The sequence below is a fragment of the Phaethon aethereus genome (genome assembly GCF_964289735.1).
Source record: "Phaethon aethereus genome assembly, chromosome: 6".
Classification (NCBI taxonomy): domain Eukaryota; kingdom Metazoa; phylum Chordata; class Aves; order Phaethontiformes; family Phaethontidae; genus Phaethon; species Phaethon aethereus.
In genome coordinates this window covers 11,737,097-11,754,368 of record NC_138580.1, presented here as the reverse complement: position 1 = coordinate 11,754,368, position 17,272 = coordinate 11,737,097, and the positions used below count along the sequence as shown (strand labels likewise).

Genomic DNA, 17,272 nt, shown 5'->3' with positions numbered 1-17,272 from the left:
TCCAGCTTTCAAGAAACATGGGGTTTGCTTTTATGCAAGCAAAGCTCCTAAACTTCACATTTGCTCCAAGAAGCATGTAAGAACTCACAAGGCTTTATTCATCTTGTCAAAAGCCTGAAGAAGGGAGACTTTATTCTAAGGGAAAGGGAACAGATAACTGTGAAAAATATAGCTTGGGTAACTCCCTGTTCACTGCAAAGAACGTGGGGTAACTAAACATGCAGCTTTCCTATAAAATAAGTGCCAGATAGCTGTATTGTTTCATGGAATTCAATGCACAGATACTGAAATAAAATCTATCCATTTTCAAGTGAAACAAAAAGGGCAGTTATTTCACATGACCCCAGAAGGATTTTGGTTTTTTTTCCAAACAGTTATGTTTCAGCATACACCTTGTTAAAACTTGTGTATGTATTAGGAAAAATAATCTATCATTCTAAAGTTTAAAAAAAACCCCAAACCTCAAAACGTTTCAGTCTAAAAATAGCACCACGATACTTCTCAAACACACCAGAACACTGTTACATTTCAGTGTAATTCTCGTCTGTTAACAGGCTTTGTGAAAACATTTTCATCTTTGGCAAAAGTTGCAATTTCTTTTCAAAAGAGAAGAACTGGTTGAGCGGTTAGTGATTACAGCAGGGATCTACAGATGTGGTTTTCAATTCAGTAAGGAAATCCATTTCTCTGCCAGCTTAGCCACTGCGTATCAGTTGCTATTGTGGAACAGTTCAATTGCTAATACTGCATCACGCAATTTGGTGTCATGTAAAGATGCTTTTTAGGACAACTACAGAAGCACACCTGGCTGTTTTCTTAAAAAAGATCTGTAGATCCTAAGTAGGGCTTCAGCACGTGTAAATTAGAAATTAGAAAATACCCAACAAGATATGCTTGAAAACATCTCCCTTGGCTAATGTGCTTTCCCAGTAGAAAACCACAAACCAAAAATTAACCTGTTTGCTTTTAGTTCATAACGTTTGATGTGGCTGATTATGCTGAAACACAAACCATTCCTTGGATTAAAGGTAGTTAGTGCATCCCACCAGCTCTCCTGTTGAGTTTGATGTGCCTCTCAGTCCGTCAGCCTCCGTCCTGGAGCAGCCCTGCAAGCCTCTCCCCGGCAGGCTGAGAACATGGAAATCACACACGTCACCTGGGCTCCTTGCAGATAATTAGAACAAAATATGAAAATTTCACCAGTGAAGTCCTAATGAGATGAGAAATAGCACCTGCAAACTGAATTACTGCAGTTAATAATAGAATATCCATGGGAGTTTCTTCTCTCTGTTGGGGGGAGAGCCCTTATATATTCTTCAGTTTACGTACTTGTTTGCTTTTCTCTAATGTAGCATGCATAACATCACGTTGCAGAAAGCCCAGCGTAGCTCTGGCAGGTTTCTTACTCCCTCACCTCCCAGCACTTCCCAATGCCTACAGGGTGCTTCTGTGCTGTATGGGAGCTGTGGTTGCTCAGTACTTTTGGAAAATGGAGAATATGCATCTCCCGTTTTGTGTGTTGCCACATGAGGAGTTGTAATTGCTATTCCGTTGCCCTTACTGCACCGCAGTGCACTTGGTTGGTCCGTGTGTTACAGCCACTGCCAGTCCTGGTACAGCTCAGCAGCTTTGAAATCTTGTGTCCCTGCAAAATTATCTTCCAGTCTGCTCAAGGCTGTAAAGTTGCGCAGAGGGGCTAAGCCAGGGAGCCAGACCTAGACGTGCTGGGAACCCTTTAGCAAATGTGATCCTGAGGAATCAGTAGGTGGTTTCTGGTGGAGATCGTTATCGTTTGTATTGGAAGGTTGTGAATGAAACATGGAAATTTAATGTCGCTGTGTACAGGAAAGCACAAGTACAATCTGTATGTCAGTTCTGAGCAAAGATCCCTTGTTTACTAGCACAGGACAGCACTGAAGTAAACATAGATGCCCCATCCCTGGAAACATTCCAGGTCAGGCTGGACTGGGCTTTGAGCAACCTGACCTAGTTGAAGGTGTCCCTGCTTATTGCAGGGGGGTTGAACTAGATGACCTTTAAAGGTCCCTTCCAACCCAAACTATTGTATGATTCTATGATTTAAAAAAAGAGATGGACTTTTACCTTTGAAAAGGGACTGGATTTAGCAACCCTGGAGGTGTCTCCACTGTTATGTTTTCTGGGCATTTTTCCATGTTCAGATTTCACGTGGAGCAGGCAGCTCTGAGCACACAAGGAGAGCTGGGAGTGGCACAACCCCAGCTACAGCTAAATCCACTGAGGATGGTTTCTCACGCAGTTTAGGCTTGCTGACACTTCCAGCTGCAGAGCATAGCAGCGGAGGATGTGCCCTGTTACGCTGTGTTGGGGTTTTTCTTCTCCTCCTTTGATAAGGCACATGCAGCTCTGGTGAAGCGAGGTTTCTTACATCCCCAAGACATGCAGTACAGTCTTAACCTGTCTGAAAGCACTTTAGAGTTCAGCGAGCCCTCTGAAACTTTCTTGAGGTCACATAGGAAATTGGTGACAAAATGAGCATCAAATAGCAGTTATAGCTTCCAGATTTATATCTACCCATTGATTTCAATCTTTTTATAGGCCTGCGTGTCCTAGGAAGCACATCACACACGTACCCCAGGTCATCTTGTTCAGCAGCACCCGTTAACTGTGGCTAAAGCAGCCCCCGCTGCGCAGCGGGGAGCAGTAGGATTGCATTAGGGGCGCAGGCAGAACCTAGGTGGTTGTGGAGCAGAGAGCACGCACCAGCACGTGTGTTCCTTCTCATCGGCTGGGGTTCGCTGCGGTCCTGAATCAGATTTGCCCATGTTGAGCACCCCTGACGAACAAGGCCCCAGCTGTCTGCTGCCGCAGGAACGTGCGCCAAGGCAGGCTATGAGGAGTGTTGCACAACCCAGTATAATTTAACCACATGCTGCATAAATACACTTTTGAGAATTCTTTTGAAGAGATGTTGCCTAATTAATCCTGCAGGGGGTATAATATGTATATTTTTGAAATCCAGTTTGAGCATCATGCAATTAGCTTTTATGGCCTAAGGATTCTGATTTAAGACATTCTTTACTTACTAATGGTAATCTGTTTTAATTAGAAATGCAGATGTGTTTTAGATCCAAATGTCTCTGAGTGGTACAATGTAAAAAGATGATTCACAGTTAATACCATTGAAGTGCCTCAAGTCTGGTATTCTTTGTACCTTCTGTAGTTTGAACCCTGAGGATCAACACGATATTCAAACATTGCTCTCAGCTGAAGCGTGTGGAGGCTGAATAGATTTCTTCAGGAAATGGAATAAGTACTAATCAACAGGGATCCTTTCTAGGGTGGCAGAAGGAAAATCGTAGCTTTAGGCAAGGAGGTGGCAAACGGTTTGAATGTTACAGTAGTAACTTCAGCTCTGCAATAGCAGAGCGCAGCTCCTGCCAGGGCACAGGTGCTGAGCAGAGAGCAGCATCTTAGTTGACTTTGCCTTAGTATCAGAGAAATCGCTCAGGCTTCAACATCTTGGGCTGCTCAGGGAGGGCTGTAGCTGCTCAGAGCTGGGCTGCTGTAAAATGTCGTCTGGTAGTGTGTCTAAGAAAAGCCTCAAGCAAGGCAAGCTCCAGACAAACATCTAAAGGCTAATGCTCGCTGAATGTTCACTGCAGTCTCATGTCCTGGAGATACTAAACTGTCAGGCAGGTGGATGTCTATGATCAGATGTCGTTGCAGTAAGAGATCACTTGTACTCAACAAAGTCTTTTCAGAATCAAAGAGCCTCTGCTGCTAGAGCAGTCCAGCCTTCGCTGTTGTGTTCAAGTAAGTGTTTCTTTTTCCTAATTACCTTGAAAGAGGGGGCTGAAAGAAAGCAATTACTCCGCAATAGTGAAGATGGCTTTTGTAATAATAGTCGCTTATTAAAACAGGTTGCTTGGTAGAGCATTTTTGCAGACATTTGCGATTAGGTGCAGTGACGTAGCTGGGAGTGAAGCAGTACAGTTTATGGAGTGCACTTCTTCACATCTCTGCTAAGCTGGATGTAGAATTTTTTCTTTGAGGAGGCTGCTGGTAAAGAGTAACGGTGTAAGCACCGTAAAAGCTGTGGGAGGCTCAGTGTGGCCCTCCAAAAGTCAAAATCAATGAGTTTCTCAGGATTAGCCTTATTGGGAAGGCTGATGGCTGGGTCAAGGCACTTGCACAGCTTCAGAGGGCTGAGACCTTGGCAGGGCATTGCAGAGAGCTCTCCTGTTCCCATGCAGCAGATGCTCTTCTCAGAGACTTCAAGTTCCCATCCCATCTTTCTTGCTGACGCAGATAGAGTGTGGTAGTGATTTCGTCACCTGAAATTTGATAAACTTGCTGACCGGCACCACAGGAAAGGTTCCTCACAGAACTGCTCCTATCCTGGAGAGCTGTCAAACGAAAAACCAAGACATAGGTCATGTGAGCCTGTTGTATGGAACGGCAAGTGATGTTCTGATTTTTCCTACTTGAGCTGAGTGAATTAAAGCTTCCCACAAGTCTAACTGATAGTCTTGAGTGTGCAGTTAAAAGTCTCCGAGCTGCTTAGCCATTTCCCTGTGCCGTGTTCAAAGAGCAAAACATCACAAGCACCAGCAGTTCTTATCTGTGTGTTTTATTTCCAAACCGCTGTTTGCATTTACTTCATTCATTTCTTCTTTTAATTCATCCCAGCCAATACCTTTGCTGTGAGCTTGTATTTTCCGCTAGTATTTCTGGAGGACAAGGGCATGGAGGAAGCTGCTTTGGGCACCAGCCCTGGAGGCTCCGGCTGCAGTGTGTCTGTCGTCAAACACCCCAACCTCGTTGTTCTTGGTGGTTACGTGGTGTCCGCTCTTGCCCTGCACCACTTGCAACTTATTCTTATTCCGTTCTTTTCTTTTCAGGGGCTGTCAGAGCCTGAATAATTTAAGAGTGAACAAATGAGAGACGTTCATGGAGGACTCTGTTCTTACCTAGGCACAATTTGACAAGCATGTAGATTGCCTTGGGTTTCCACTGCACCTACCACAACTTTACTAAGAGAAAAGTCCCCTTTCCTAGACATCTGTATCACTCTTGCTTAGTAAAGTTATTCAAGATCAGCGCCTTTGGAATTGGTTGGTAAATGGACAAAGACTTTCTCTTTGCCTGGAGCTCCTGACAGCCTCCAAGTACCAAAGAGAACTCCACAGCACTAGAAAGCAAGACACAGCTGCTGAATGTTGGAAGCTACTGCATTTGGCAAAAGAAGCTGACGCTAAGATGCACACAGTTGTGTTTGTTTGTTCTGCTTGTTTTCTGTGCTTTCTGAGCCTTGCGTGTGCCTGGAAAGTTTAATGACCAATCCCTTCTTTCTCAACATGCAGTTTTTCTTCCTATCCCAAAAAACTTTGGGTTCTGTTCTTGCTTTTTTTTTGCCCAATTCCAATTTATTTTGTCACCGATACTCTTCTGTTGTTCCATGAGGAATTGTTTGGGCACATAGCCACAGTTTCCTTTGAGGTAGGGAGACATAAATATAATATTCAAGTGTCATCCTCCTCCCTCCTCTCCCCTCTATTCAGCAGAGTGGTCTACCTCATCATAGAGGTTGCTGGCTTCAAGTGTAAGGCAGAGTTGATCTTAGCAATGATGTCATTTAACTGAGAAATTACTTCAAAATTCTTACAGTAGCTCAATTTGGGAGCTGCTGAATGAAGCTGACCCTTGACACTTCGCAAAAGAATAAGGCTTGTGTTGTACTAACAGCTGCTTGGAAAACATGTAATAAAGTTTGGTTTTGTGCCCACCACCAGGATAAAAGATGGTATTTGCCGAGTCCGGTACCCTTACGCTCCCAGCAGAGCAAAACTGTGTAGATCAAAGTTTAAAAGTCTGCTTCTATGTGGGTGTCTAAGCATTTCACGGTTCGTTATGCTAAAAGTAACAGTGTACTTGCAAAGGCCAGCAAATGCTGCTCTTGTTCAGCTTCAAACATGACATTTTCCCCTTCATCATCCCATATAGTTTTCCATAAAGGTTCAGGGTTAAAACTTTTTTACGGAACATGCATAAGTCTCCTATCAAAATCTAGCAAGGGGGATTTTTGCTTTGTGTTTGGGGCTTTGTTCTTTTTGCTGCTAGCGACACTTATTCAAGAAACTTCAGGGTCGGGGATTACTTTATTTTTGTCACAGAACGAGGACAGTGTACATACAAAATGTAAAGTAGAACTTTAGAGAAGTGATTCAATGAGTTGTTTGACTAAATTGAAATAAATGTTGATTTGCTCAAAAAAAAAAAAGGCATGCTCTTTCTGGATCTTGTTAGTCTTGACTTTTTTATTTCCTTTCTTTGCTAAAGCAAAATGCGTGCCTCTTGACTTCAAAAATCTGCTCTCCCAGCTGTGAGGCATTACGTGAAGGCTGCTCCACCACGTGTGCTCCCAGCAGATGTATAGGACTTGCTCTCGCTGTGCTCTGGGCTGGTCTGAGACGTGTGCTGGGCACAAACCCGAGGCAAGAGAATGGGTGAATGAAATTAAGTGTGTAGAAATACTGCACCTGGCCTCAAACTCTGCTGTGTGGAGCAACTGCTCTTTTTCTGAGCTTTTCCACACCCTTTATTCAGTAAAAACCTATTCTAAAAAGTTGTTGCTTTGGTGGGGAGATAAGCGAGGCTCCCTTGAAGGACTCAAAGCAGTAATGTACCTATCTCATAGTATTTTGGGATAGGAGCTGGCTAGGAGTATCTCACTTACCAATGGGTTGGTGGATTCACTCTGTGGATGTTTCTTCTCATTATTGCTGTCATGAACTCATAGCAGCTTATGTGAGGGGTCAGATGGGCCTCTGAAGCAGGGTGAATTTCTCAGGCGGATAAATGGAGAGCAAAAGGCTCAAACCTCCCACCAGAGAAGTCGTAGATACCCATCACAGTTGTAAGCTGTTACATGGAAACGCGTTTCTGAGCAGGACACCGAGAGAGGAGGACCACAGATGTTTCAGCTGCTGTTCAAGTGCTTGGTGCCATGGGGTTGAGTGGCACACTTTCCTGAGAGTCTCTTCAGAGGCACAAGGACATGTTCTGCCTTCATGTGCAGCAGCTCCTCTATTAAATCCTCATCTGTAGGAAACAAGACTCTGCCCTGTATTCATCTGAGGACTCATCTCCCTCTTCTTCCCATGCCCTCCCTACAGTGACCTCTGACAATAGCTTTAGGTCCACGTGAAGCAGCAGATACAATAGAGATGACTTCTGTAGCTGTTCTCTCACTAGGCACTCTTGGGCAGTAACAAAGTCATGTTTTATTTCAGCAGGCTCTCTCTGTGCCTTCCCCTTGTGCTGTTTCTCTCCCTGGAGACCCAGCTCAGTCATTCAGCACGCTCTCAGGATTTCAGTAACTGTTCTTGCAAGGTCTCTTGAGACCACGCGCCTCTGTGCTGTTTCTCCAGGCTTTTGGTTTTATCTCACTCTTTGAAACTTTCCCAGAACTGCAGTGACTTTTCGCTGACCTCCAAGAACTGGAGCTCTCGAGCCCTGACACTCTGACTGGCACAACCAAGACCTGGAGACTACTTCGGGATGTCAGCTTTCCCAGCGCATGCTGGATGAAAGCCGCATCTGAGCAACACCAGCTAAAAATAAAAGCTATTCAACTGAAGCTAATGGCGGGTTGCCATGAATTATTGCTCATTAAAGTGAATTGTCAGATGCTTAACTTCAGCTAATCATTTCCTGCTGCGAGATCGGCCTGGCATGAAACATACTCAAATGTGGGAAGGGGATTCACAACAACTAAATTTAGCTAAGGGTGTAATTTCCTTGGACTCCCTCTGTAGTTAATGGAAAGAGAGAGGCTCCTACAGGGTGTGATTCCTGCTCTGCATCACCTCTGGGCAGGAGTGTGCACAGCTCCTTGACTGCCACAAAAATGAGCTTCTCCAAGTGATGGTGTTTGCCCACCCCAGCTAGGTGAGTGCTTGTTTTCCTCAGCTTAGGTTTCTACCTGGAAGTAATGATCAGAAAGTTGGATATTAAAAACAACAGATAGGTGACCATTTCCCAAAGGCAAAACCCATACGCAAAATCACCCGGGAGCATCCCCTGCTTTACAGTGTCGCTAAAGGGAACTCTACAGATCATTCTCTATCTCAAAGCACCTCTTCTTTCCCATTTCCAAGAAGTATCAACTATTCAATAAAGAAACTGCGTTCTGAATGTTGCGTGATTAATTTAGGTTTTAATCCCTTCGTTTCCCCTGTTCTTTTTGGAAGTTAGTCTTGTTTGAATGTTTCACAGTGAAACAAAGTCAAATTTTGAGTTTTTACATTACAGCAATTGGAAAGTTTGTCAAGTACATCTGCTTTTAGCAGTGTAGGCTACTTTCTCTATCAGACTAGAAACTTTTGCATAAAATATTTAACTCTACACCACTTTTCTTGAGTTAGGACAGAAGTCATTTCATTCACATAAATGGAATTGTGAGAATCCTGCCAGATTGATTTGTGCTTTTTGATGTTACTTCCAGCTTGAAGCTTCAAATGATAGTCTGAAACACAAACAGAAAATTCAGTCGAACCTTCTCAATTCTGTTCATTTCAAGGAGATTATAAAGTTAGGAAGAATATTTGAACGTTGGAGAAAAATTTGCATTTAGATTTCCATGATGTAGTTTGAACATGTCTTTACTCTCTGGTGTGAAACTGGGTCCTATGTGGTCTCATTTCATCAACCCATCAAGAAGGACGTTGAGGTGCTCAAGCATGTCCAGAGAAGGGCAACGAAGCTGGTGAGGGGGCTGGAGCACAAGTCTTATGAGGAGAGGCTGAGGGAACTGGGATTGTTCAGTCTGGAGAAGAGGAGGCTGAGGGGAGACCTTATCGCTCTCTACAACTACATGAAAGGGGGTTGTGGTGAGGTGGGTATTGGTCTCTTCTCCCAAGTAACTAGTGATAGGACGAGACGAAATGGCCTCAAGTTGCACCAGGGGAGGTTTAGATTAGATATTAGGAAAAATTTCTTCACCAAGAGGGTGGTCAAGCATTGTGACAAGCTGCCCAGGGAGGTGGTGGAGTCACCATCACTGGAAGCATTCAAAAAACGTGTGGATGTGGCACTTCGGGACATGGTTTAGTGGGCATGGTGGTGTTGGGTTGATGGTTGGACTTGATGATCTTGAAGGTCTTTTCCAACCTTAATGCTTCTGGGATTCTGTGATCTCATTTTTCTCTTGAGCCAAAGCATGGGGCAGATCTGCGGTCAGACATGTGTAGAGCACCTAAGCAGACCCAGGAGCAGAGAGGGAGCCATGAAGGACACCAGGGCGAGTTTTGCAATTCCATTGTGAAAGTTTAATGTACCCCTAATCTAAAGGACTTTTCAGGCCAGTTGTCCTTTATCTTTGTCTGACATGGGCACTGAAAATTTCCTCATGTTCACTTACAGTCTTCACTGGAGCCTTTTTCAGAGGCAGTGCCTGAGGAGACCGTTTATCTGTTGACATTAAAAGTTGTCAGATTCATTACTTACATTGTTGTGAGCTAGTGTTTTCACTTGAGGAATAGCTGTAGAGTGACTTTGTGTTATGCAAATGTTGTTACCTCCCAAATTTTTGCAAATCCATGCCAGGTTTTACAGGCGGAATAGGCTCTGACACTAAGACTGGGATCGGTACTGTCATCTGCTTAAGCCACAAAGTTTTGTAACCCTGACTCGTGCCAATAAAAATGTTTCACTGAGTGTGTTTTGGACATTTGATACAAAAGCACAGAAGAGACCAAAGAAGCAGTTTTCATACCTTGTTCTACCATCTTTGTGTCTGTCAAGTCGAGCTTTAGCCCTAAAGCCCTCGAGCAGATCTGAGGTGGCTCTCACAGCAGTGTTTTCCTGAGGGAGAGTATAAAGCCTCAAGGGGCTGAGAGCTGTGACCTGGAGCATACAGCCTGTATGGTGAAGGAGATCCTCTTGGAAAGGGCAGAAGAGGGTGCATTTTGATGGTTTAGATGATTCTTGTTTGTTTAGTGTGGAATACTAATATAAAGGCTTTGCTTGTGCATAGGATGGGTCTAGATGACTCCTGCTTTCCAAGATTTTCTGGTACTGAGATTCCTGATCTTCAGGAAATAATAGCTCGAGTAAAGACCGAGTTAGTCTTTCACCCACATCTGATTCAATTCCATCTTTGTCAGAAATGTTATTTTACAGGAATCACTAAATATGGAAAATGGACTCTGTCGAGCACAGCAGAGCTAATTTATGTGCTCATCGGTCAGATTGTCATTATTGGCTTTCATTCATGAGTGGAATTATTTCTGCAAAAAAAATTGTTGATTTAAATGCACATGCTAATAGGATTACAGAGTTCCCATTCTGGCTCATCTCCTTTGACTTCTGTGGAAAAATCCTTTTCTCTCAGGCTGTTTTTCTGGGGTGAGAAATGCATCCATACATAAATGAGAACAAGATTCACCTCTTCTTGCCTAAAGATTGTGTCCTGCCATAGTCACCTGTCTTCATAGCTATATTCTATATTAACTTCTAGTTATGGAAGCATATTTCCTTCCTATCGTATGTGATCTGTGGTTAGTATGGATCAAAAAAGAGAAGCCTGATATTTTCTTCTGAGTTGCTCTGAGAAGCCTTTCCCTTTCCCCATTAGCGACCTGAGTTACTGCAGATGAGTCCGGTGCTGCCTGAGCCTGACCAGACAGATCTGCCCTCCCATGTGTGCTCTGGGGAACTGGGAGGTAAAAATAAAATGCCATGTATTTATGTTCCAGCAGTATTTCCTACTGACTCAAATGGGAATACAACTGTGCCTCTAAAATGGGTCTATGAGATTTTCGTTTTTCCTTTCACCCAAGGTTGCACAGAACTGGAACCTTCCATTTTTCAAGTGAGAGGCATGCTTTTATAGACGTCTGTTCATTTGAGCAACAACAACAAATATTTCATGCCTCTGATGGTGCAAAAGCTCTGAGTGTTTCAGCTCTCTGGTCTGGCTGAGTACCTGTCACAGTCCTATTGCCAGAAGTTTCTTGGAGGTTTGCTTAGGGGTGTTTTGGAAACCATCATTTCTTCTGTCTGAATGAATGGTTTGGCCAGGAAATCAATCTAGCCACACTAGTCTGCTGACCTCCCTACAGCCATTTCACTTCACTAAATACCTTTTTTTAGACACGTGTGTCCCGGGACATTGGTGGCAGGACGACTGCTTGCTGCAGCTCTCTGCTGAGCCCTGACGTTCCTGCAGACCCGCTGCAGTGTGAGGGCTGCCACTGCTTTGCTGGTCCTCGCGGGCAGCGGCGGCTGCCTGAATTACCGTGCAATGTACCACTGCCTCTTTTCCAAAGTGCTCTCTGGCTTTTCTTAAGCAAACTGTGTTTCCAAGCAGCTCTACCAATACAGTTTGCAGAGCGCATATGTGCTAGTGCTCTGCAAGAAGAGCAGGATAACATGTCCTCTTCTTCTGATTGATCCACCTGGTGTCTGTATCTCAGGCTAGTATCAAGTGTCATGATTAATGTGTTTGTAGCCGTATGTGCCACAGAAGCCATGGAGCTCACACAAGCACAGCTTAGGAGGTTGTTTCCAAAGTCTTTACTGGCAGGTTTTTTGTGTTGCATGTTTCTGTCTCTCATTGTGTGAGCTCTGTTCTTCCTTGAGCTCCAGTCCTGCCTCTGCAGCCATGCTGAGGTGACCTGCTTTACGTGCAAAGGAAATCATTCTCAGCAGGGCTGACAAAAGGCAAGTGTGACTTGCTCACAAATGTGTCCGTATTTGCAGTGCCTTTTAAAAAAGAAAAGGAAAAAAGGTTATGAATATTGTGTGTGGACTTTTGGTGTGGTTTTTGGATAGTGCATGTTTGGCAATGGTGGGAAGTGGGACGATGAGATGAGAGTGCTTTGTACGTGTGTAGGGTGCTGGGTAGAGCAAACTCACCCCATCATGGTGGCTGGGGAGCAGGGAGATTTATACCAGCCTTTCCCTTCACCTCCCTGCCTGCCCTCCAGCCAGCAAAGACTATGTTACCACGTAAAGGCAAGATAAGGCCCCATTTCCAGTCTTGGGCTGCATGGGCCAAGCGAAGCCCGGGCTCTGTCCCAGATGCCTTACAATGGTTAGACTGGGCACTTCAGCGGACAAGGAGAAAGAAGGAGACTTCATATCTGAGATTAAACTGAGATTTAGTAACCCCTTGGTAAATAGCCTTTTTCATCACCAAAGGCATGACCTTGAGCAGGAAAATCCAGAGCCTCTTTCAAGTGGGATCATTGCTCAGTGTAACACACCTCCCTCTGCAAACCTTTGGGTTGGCTTTCATCATGGCTTGTGGGTCTGGAGGCCTGATGTTTGGTCTACAGAGGTTTCCTGGCTCTGGGTTAAACTTTGGCCAGAATTTCTGCAGGCAGGTAAGGTGTGCTGTGGGCCAGCTCAGGGATTGGGCTGTTCCTGCCCACCTGCTGCCTTCCTTCCCTGGGATGGCAGTGGACAGTGACTGACCGTTGCTTCCCCAGGACGGCCTCAAGCAAAGAGTGCGGCGGTGCGGGAGGTGCTGTGTGTCTGTCCGTGCCCCGGCCGTGGCTGTGCTGCCTGGGGAAGGGAGAGGGAGGCAGCAAGGCCGGGGCCTGGCTCTGCTCGTAAAACCAGGGGCGTTTCCTGGTGGGAAGGTAGGTCTCTGCCCCTTCCACCACAGAGTTCGGGGTTGCTGGGTTTGGCCCTGCCTCGAGCCCACCAGGCTGAGGTAGGATTACACATCTCCCTAACAAATCCTGAGGGTGGATGGAGTTGTCCCAGGCTCCCTTTAGCCTCCTGTCAGCTCCCTTCCCTTACTAAAAGTTAAATTGGCAAGGTGCCGTCGACTGGAGGTAGGGGTTGGACTGTGTTACTTCCAAGCTGTAGTAAAAACCTCCCTGTACGTTAATCAGCCGAGATGCGGGAAGACCAGCTTGTCCTTTGTTCTCCTCAATGTCCCACCATGCCCAGGCCCCAGCAAAAGCAGTGAGTCCATGATACAGCTGCTTGCCCCACATCATCCCTGACAGTGGCAGCCCCCACAGAGCGATCGCTGCCAGCATTTCTCCTCCCGTGACCGCAGCCCGGTTCCCCGCGCACCGGCAGTGGGAGCGTGGGCATCTGAGGGCACCCCGCTCAGCACAGCCCCTTGGCGAGGAGCCCTCGTGCTTCCCCCACTGCCTGCGGGGCTGCCGGTGCTGCTGGGGGACAGAGGGGCGACGGCACTTGCAAAATCAAAATGGCCATCACGAAACCCTGGAAGTTGCTGACGCAAGGTGCGCTGATGAACTCCCAGAGCATCACGTGGAGCCTGCAAGAGGAGACTATCTAAAGCCTATTGAGTGGAAGATAAGCTGGCCACTGACAAATACTATCTTGCGCTAGTTGATTTAATGCCACTTCGTGTGCATGAAATAACATCAACGGGAGCTGGCTAAACCCAGGCCTTTTTGAGATAAGACTGCTACTTTGCCCTGACGGAGGAACGTCAGAAAAAACCCAGCAGCTCCACCTGGGATGCGTCCTCCTCCCAGCCCCTCTGACACTCACTCCTGTCGTCAGAAGACAGATGACTTGGATTTTCTTCCTGTCTGGGAGATGAACTTTGACTCCCTCTAGCTTGTTACGATTATTTCCCATATGGAAAAACTGTCTAAAAACCTAACTTTTGACCTCAGGTATGTAATAAGTTGTTGGTTCAACTTCTGACTGAGGCTGTCTATAATTATAAAATATTATAACTCTCAGGGTCTGCATTTAACAAGCTGGCAGACAAGGCAGGCTGCGATCTCTGCTCAGTGCATAGCTGGCTGTGAGCAGCAGCTCTGCCAAGCCGGGCAGGAGATAGCAGGTAGCAGGAACTGGCTTCTGAAACAATATAGGTAATGATTTTCTGGGAGAGTAGCTCTCCTTCAGCGTGTGTACTACCCAGTATCTCTAATGATATTTATTGCTGAACTGAGAATATGTGGATGTACCAGGCTATTTTCATGTGTTATAACTTAACGTTTTTGTCTTCTGCTGGGGCAGATAAAAGATTAAAAGATATCCATCTAAAATGTTTAATAACATCAGGTGACTGCTTTCTGATGTACACTCTGAGATGTGCCTTACAGGACTGTGACGATTTCTGAATTCTGTAAAAAAAAAATTCATCTTAAGCTGTGTGGGATTAAAAATCTCAGTCCCTGATTGCTCCTGGGGAGGGAGTTGCCTTGCCTGGTTTCAGAAAGGTGAAGGGCAATTGAGAAATCTTCAAGCAGCTTGTTTGCTTTGATTTTGAAGACTTATTGACATTGGCACGGCTTTGGTGTGTTGCTTTGGGGGGGAGTAAGGGAAGTTGCACCCATTTCTAAGGAGCTAGTCTGAAGATGTGTATCGGTAATTGCTGTTGGATACACATCAGTTTGGGTATAATGGAAATCTTTTTTTGATTTTAAGCCTGCCCTGTATCTTCTTCTTGGGAGTTTCCTTTGGTTTCAACAATTTGTCATCTTTTGTAATTGTTCATTCCAGTTTCTTAGTTCTAGGGAAGGTGTGAAGTCTTCTGACAAATTGCTTTCAGGGGCAAAGGAGGTAATTTTATGGTGCTTCAAATAACCTTCAAAAGTTAATAAGTAGTCTAACTAACAGTAATGTCAGTAGAGTCTGGAAACAGCTGAGAAACATTTATGGAATTGGAACCTGACAAAGCATTGGTGCCTCTCAGGTCTTCTGTAGTTATCTGCTTTTTGTGCTTATTTTCTTCCTGGCAATTCACAATGAAATCTGTGGGAAGAAGCTGAGGAATTCAGCACTTAGCATGAATTTCAGGCTTTCATCAAAAACTAGGTAACTTTGCTGTCTGCGATCTTTCTTAAGGACAGATAGCGTGGTAGGAAATGAAAGAAGTGTGTAAGATTGTAAAAAATGCCTGTTGCAGGGCATACGCCTCCTCTCTCTGCTATGCAATAAAGTTTACACAATGTCCATAGGTCACAAAACCTGTATTGAGGCAGATTGTATTTTCATGCTTAGGACTGCCAAGCGCTTGTTGTGCACTAGGAAATAGAGGAGTTACTGGTATGATCTCTCACCTGTGTTGTTTTCTTCCAGATGCATATTCAGTCTCTTCCAATGACAACGGGGGCAAGTCTGATTCAGTGGCCAATTTGCAACCTCAGCCATCCCTCAACTCAATCCAGAGCTCTCCTGGCCCCAAGCGCTCAACCAACACCCTGAAGAAATGGTTGACTAGTCCTGTGCGCCGGCTGAACAGCGGGAAGACTGAGAGCAACATCAAGAAACAAAAGAAGGTGCGAGATGGCAGGAAGAGCTTTGACCTCGGCTCACCAAAGACCGGAGATGAAACCACTCCTCAAGGAGACAGCGCAGATGAGGTGTGTGTTGGTGTTTGTTGCAGGAAAGATCATATCTCTGATAGTCTTTTCTGTGGTGTGTGATTTACGCTTGAGTAAATGCAGTTCCCTTAGGGTCTAGAGGGAACAGCAAATCATATGTTAAATTGCATTGATTGAAGCTGTGTTGCAAACAGCGTTGTCGTCCAAAGAGCAGTGGAATATATAGGGAACAGCATTTCAAAGTCTACATATATTATTGCTTGGACTAGATTTTTTTAATAGCCTATTAGAAAGCTGTCAAGGATAGAAATGAAGTTATTCTTGAGCAGCTGTTATCCCTTTGCGCTGAGGTTCATATCACCTCATGACAGTGTAATTCCTTATTGAAAGAAAACACTCAGAGAAATAGCCATGTCTCTGTTAAATCTGCTACCTATTTGTAGCTGCAGTTTCTCTGCAGGCATGTTCTTTGCGAGAATGGCTCTTTCCTGATAAAGTGAATAAGGACTTATAAGCCAAAAATGGAGAAGATACTAACCGAACACAAATAGACGAATTCATTTTAGAAACTGTACATTGAGATGTTCTCATTTAAATTAAAGAATACTTTTCCATCAGCACACAGACAGCTGTAACTGCCTTACCTGCTTGGGTGACTGATAAACTGTATTTCTGTAACTCTTAGAATGCACCAGGATTAACCAGCAAAAACTTATGTCTTTATTGCTTCTCTTCCACAATACTTAGCATTACCTGCAGTTCTCTCCACCCAACGCAATATTGAGCCAGTATTAGTATTAACGGACTCAAAGCCTAGTGGTAGAGCTCAGATATCTAAAAAGAGAAAAGAAGCCCATCCCTGGTTCTAATTATATTTAACTTTTCTTCAGAAGAGCAAGAAGGGTTGGGGAGAAGATGAACCAGATGAAGAGTCTCACACACCTCTTCCTCCTCCTATGAAGATTTTTGACAATGATCCAGCCCAAGATGAGATGGTAAGGCCTCCCCTACCATATCATTTTGCTGTTTAAGTGCATTTCTCACATAGCCATTTCACAGTGGTTTTGTAGTGGTCTTCTAGTATCCAGGGCCTACACTTGTGGTTACGAGAGACTCCTATGTGCAAATCATAATCTAGTACCTTTCACCAACTGGATTTACAAATAGTGCTGGATAAGCAATTTAGCCCTGGCATCCCATTTCATGACAGGTAGATCGTCATGAAACAGGTGCTCATGTTGTGTGTAGTCAGAAATTCAATTCAGGCTGATAATGCATGTTCTCCACATCTGTTTTAAAAGTGCCGTTGGTGTGTGGCAGTAGCAGCAGAAATGGTATTTGGTGGCAGCCTGGACCTGGAAAGTAGGACAGATGCTGGACTCTGCTTGAGTCCACAAATACCACATTTACCAAGGGTTAGATAGCTTGGGCTCTCCACTCAGACTTTGTGTGACCGGGTTCAGGAATGTTGTCAGTCTGTGCCCCACCACCCACTCTCCATTTTAAAGTGCTTTGAAACTTGAAGATGGAAAAGCCTACCCAGTGCTATCGTTTGGCATTTTCAGCATATGTGGCTGATCATCACTGAATGGTCCATCAGCTCCAGTTAGCTCAGAAGCCCACAAGGTGTCTGAAGTCCCTCTCAGGAGGGTGGGAAAGGCTTTGGTCTGCCCATCTTTGTGCACCATGCTGGTGGTGGTAGTTCTCTGCTGTTCGCTAGCGTCTCTTGAATGTTGAGTCCAAATTTGCTGCAGTAGATGGTGCAGTGGCTTGCAGAGTCCTTCAGTTGCTCTCTTGGACTTGGGTTGAGAATCTGTGGATATGGCTACGACGGTGGTTTGCATTCCCAGTCAGTGTGGGTCCTGTCTTGCACGTGTCCTCCCCCACCCTTTCCTGGTGCTGTCGTCTCCGTTGTAGAAATCCATCCTCCTGTTTAGCTGTTTCCTGCTTTCCTGCTG

General features: G+C 44.9%; 1 protein-coding gene across 4 annotated transcripts in view; it reads left to right on the top strand.

Annotated features, from left to right (window-relative positions):
* The window catches only part of KALRN (kalirin RhoGEF kinase), a gene marked incomplete at both ends in the record, with an annotated part of 523,644 nt that overhangs the window by 451,037 nt on the left and 55,335 nt on the right, over window positions 1-17,272 (top strand). For 3 of the 4 annotated variants that reach the window (XM_082001554.1, XM_082001555.1, XM_082001553.1), the window contains 2 exons: window positions 15,070-15,353; window positions 16,205-16,309. In XM_082001554.1, coding sequence (XP_081857680.1) covers window positions 15,070-15,353; window positions 16,205-16,309 — 389 coding nt within the window. The remainder of the gene's footprint in view (window positions 1-15,069; window positions 15,354-16,204; window positions 16,310-17,272) is intronic. The other variant, XM_082001556.1, reaches the window with a different exon arrangement.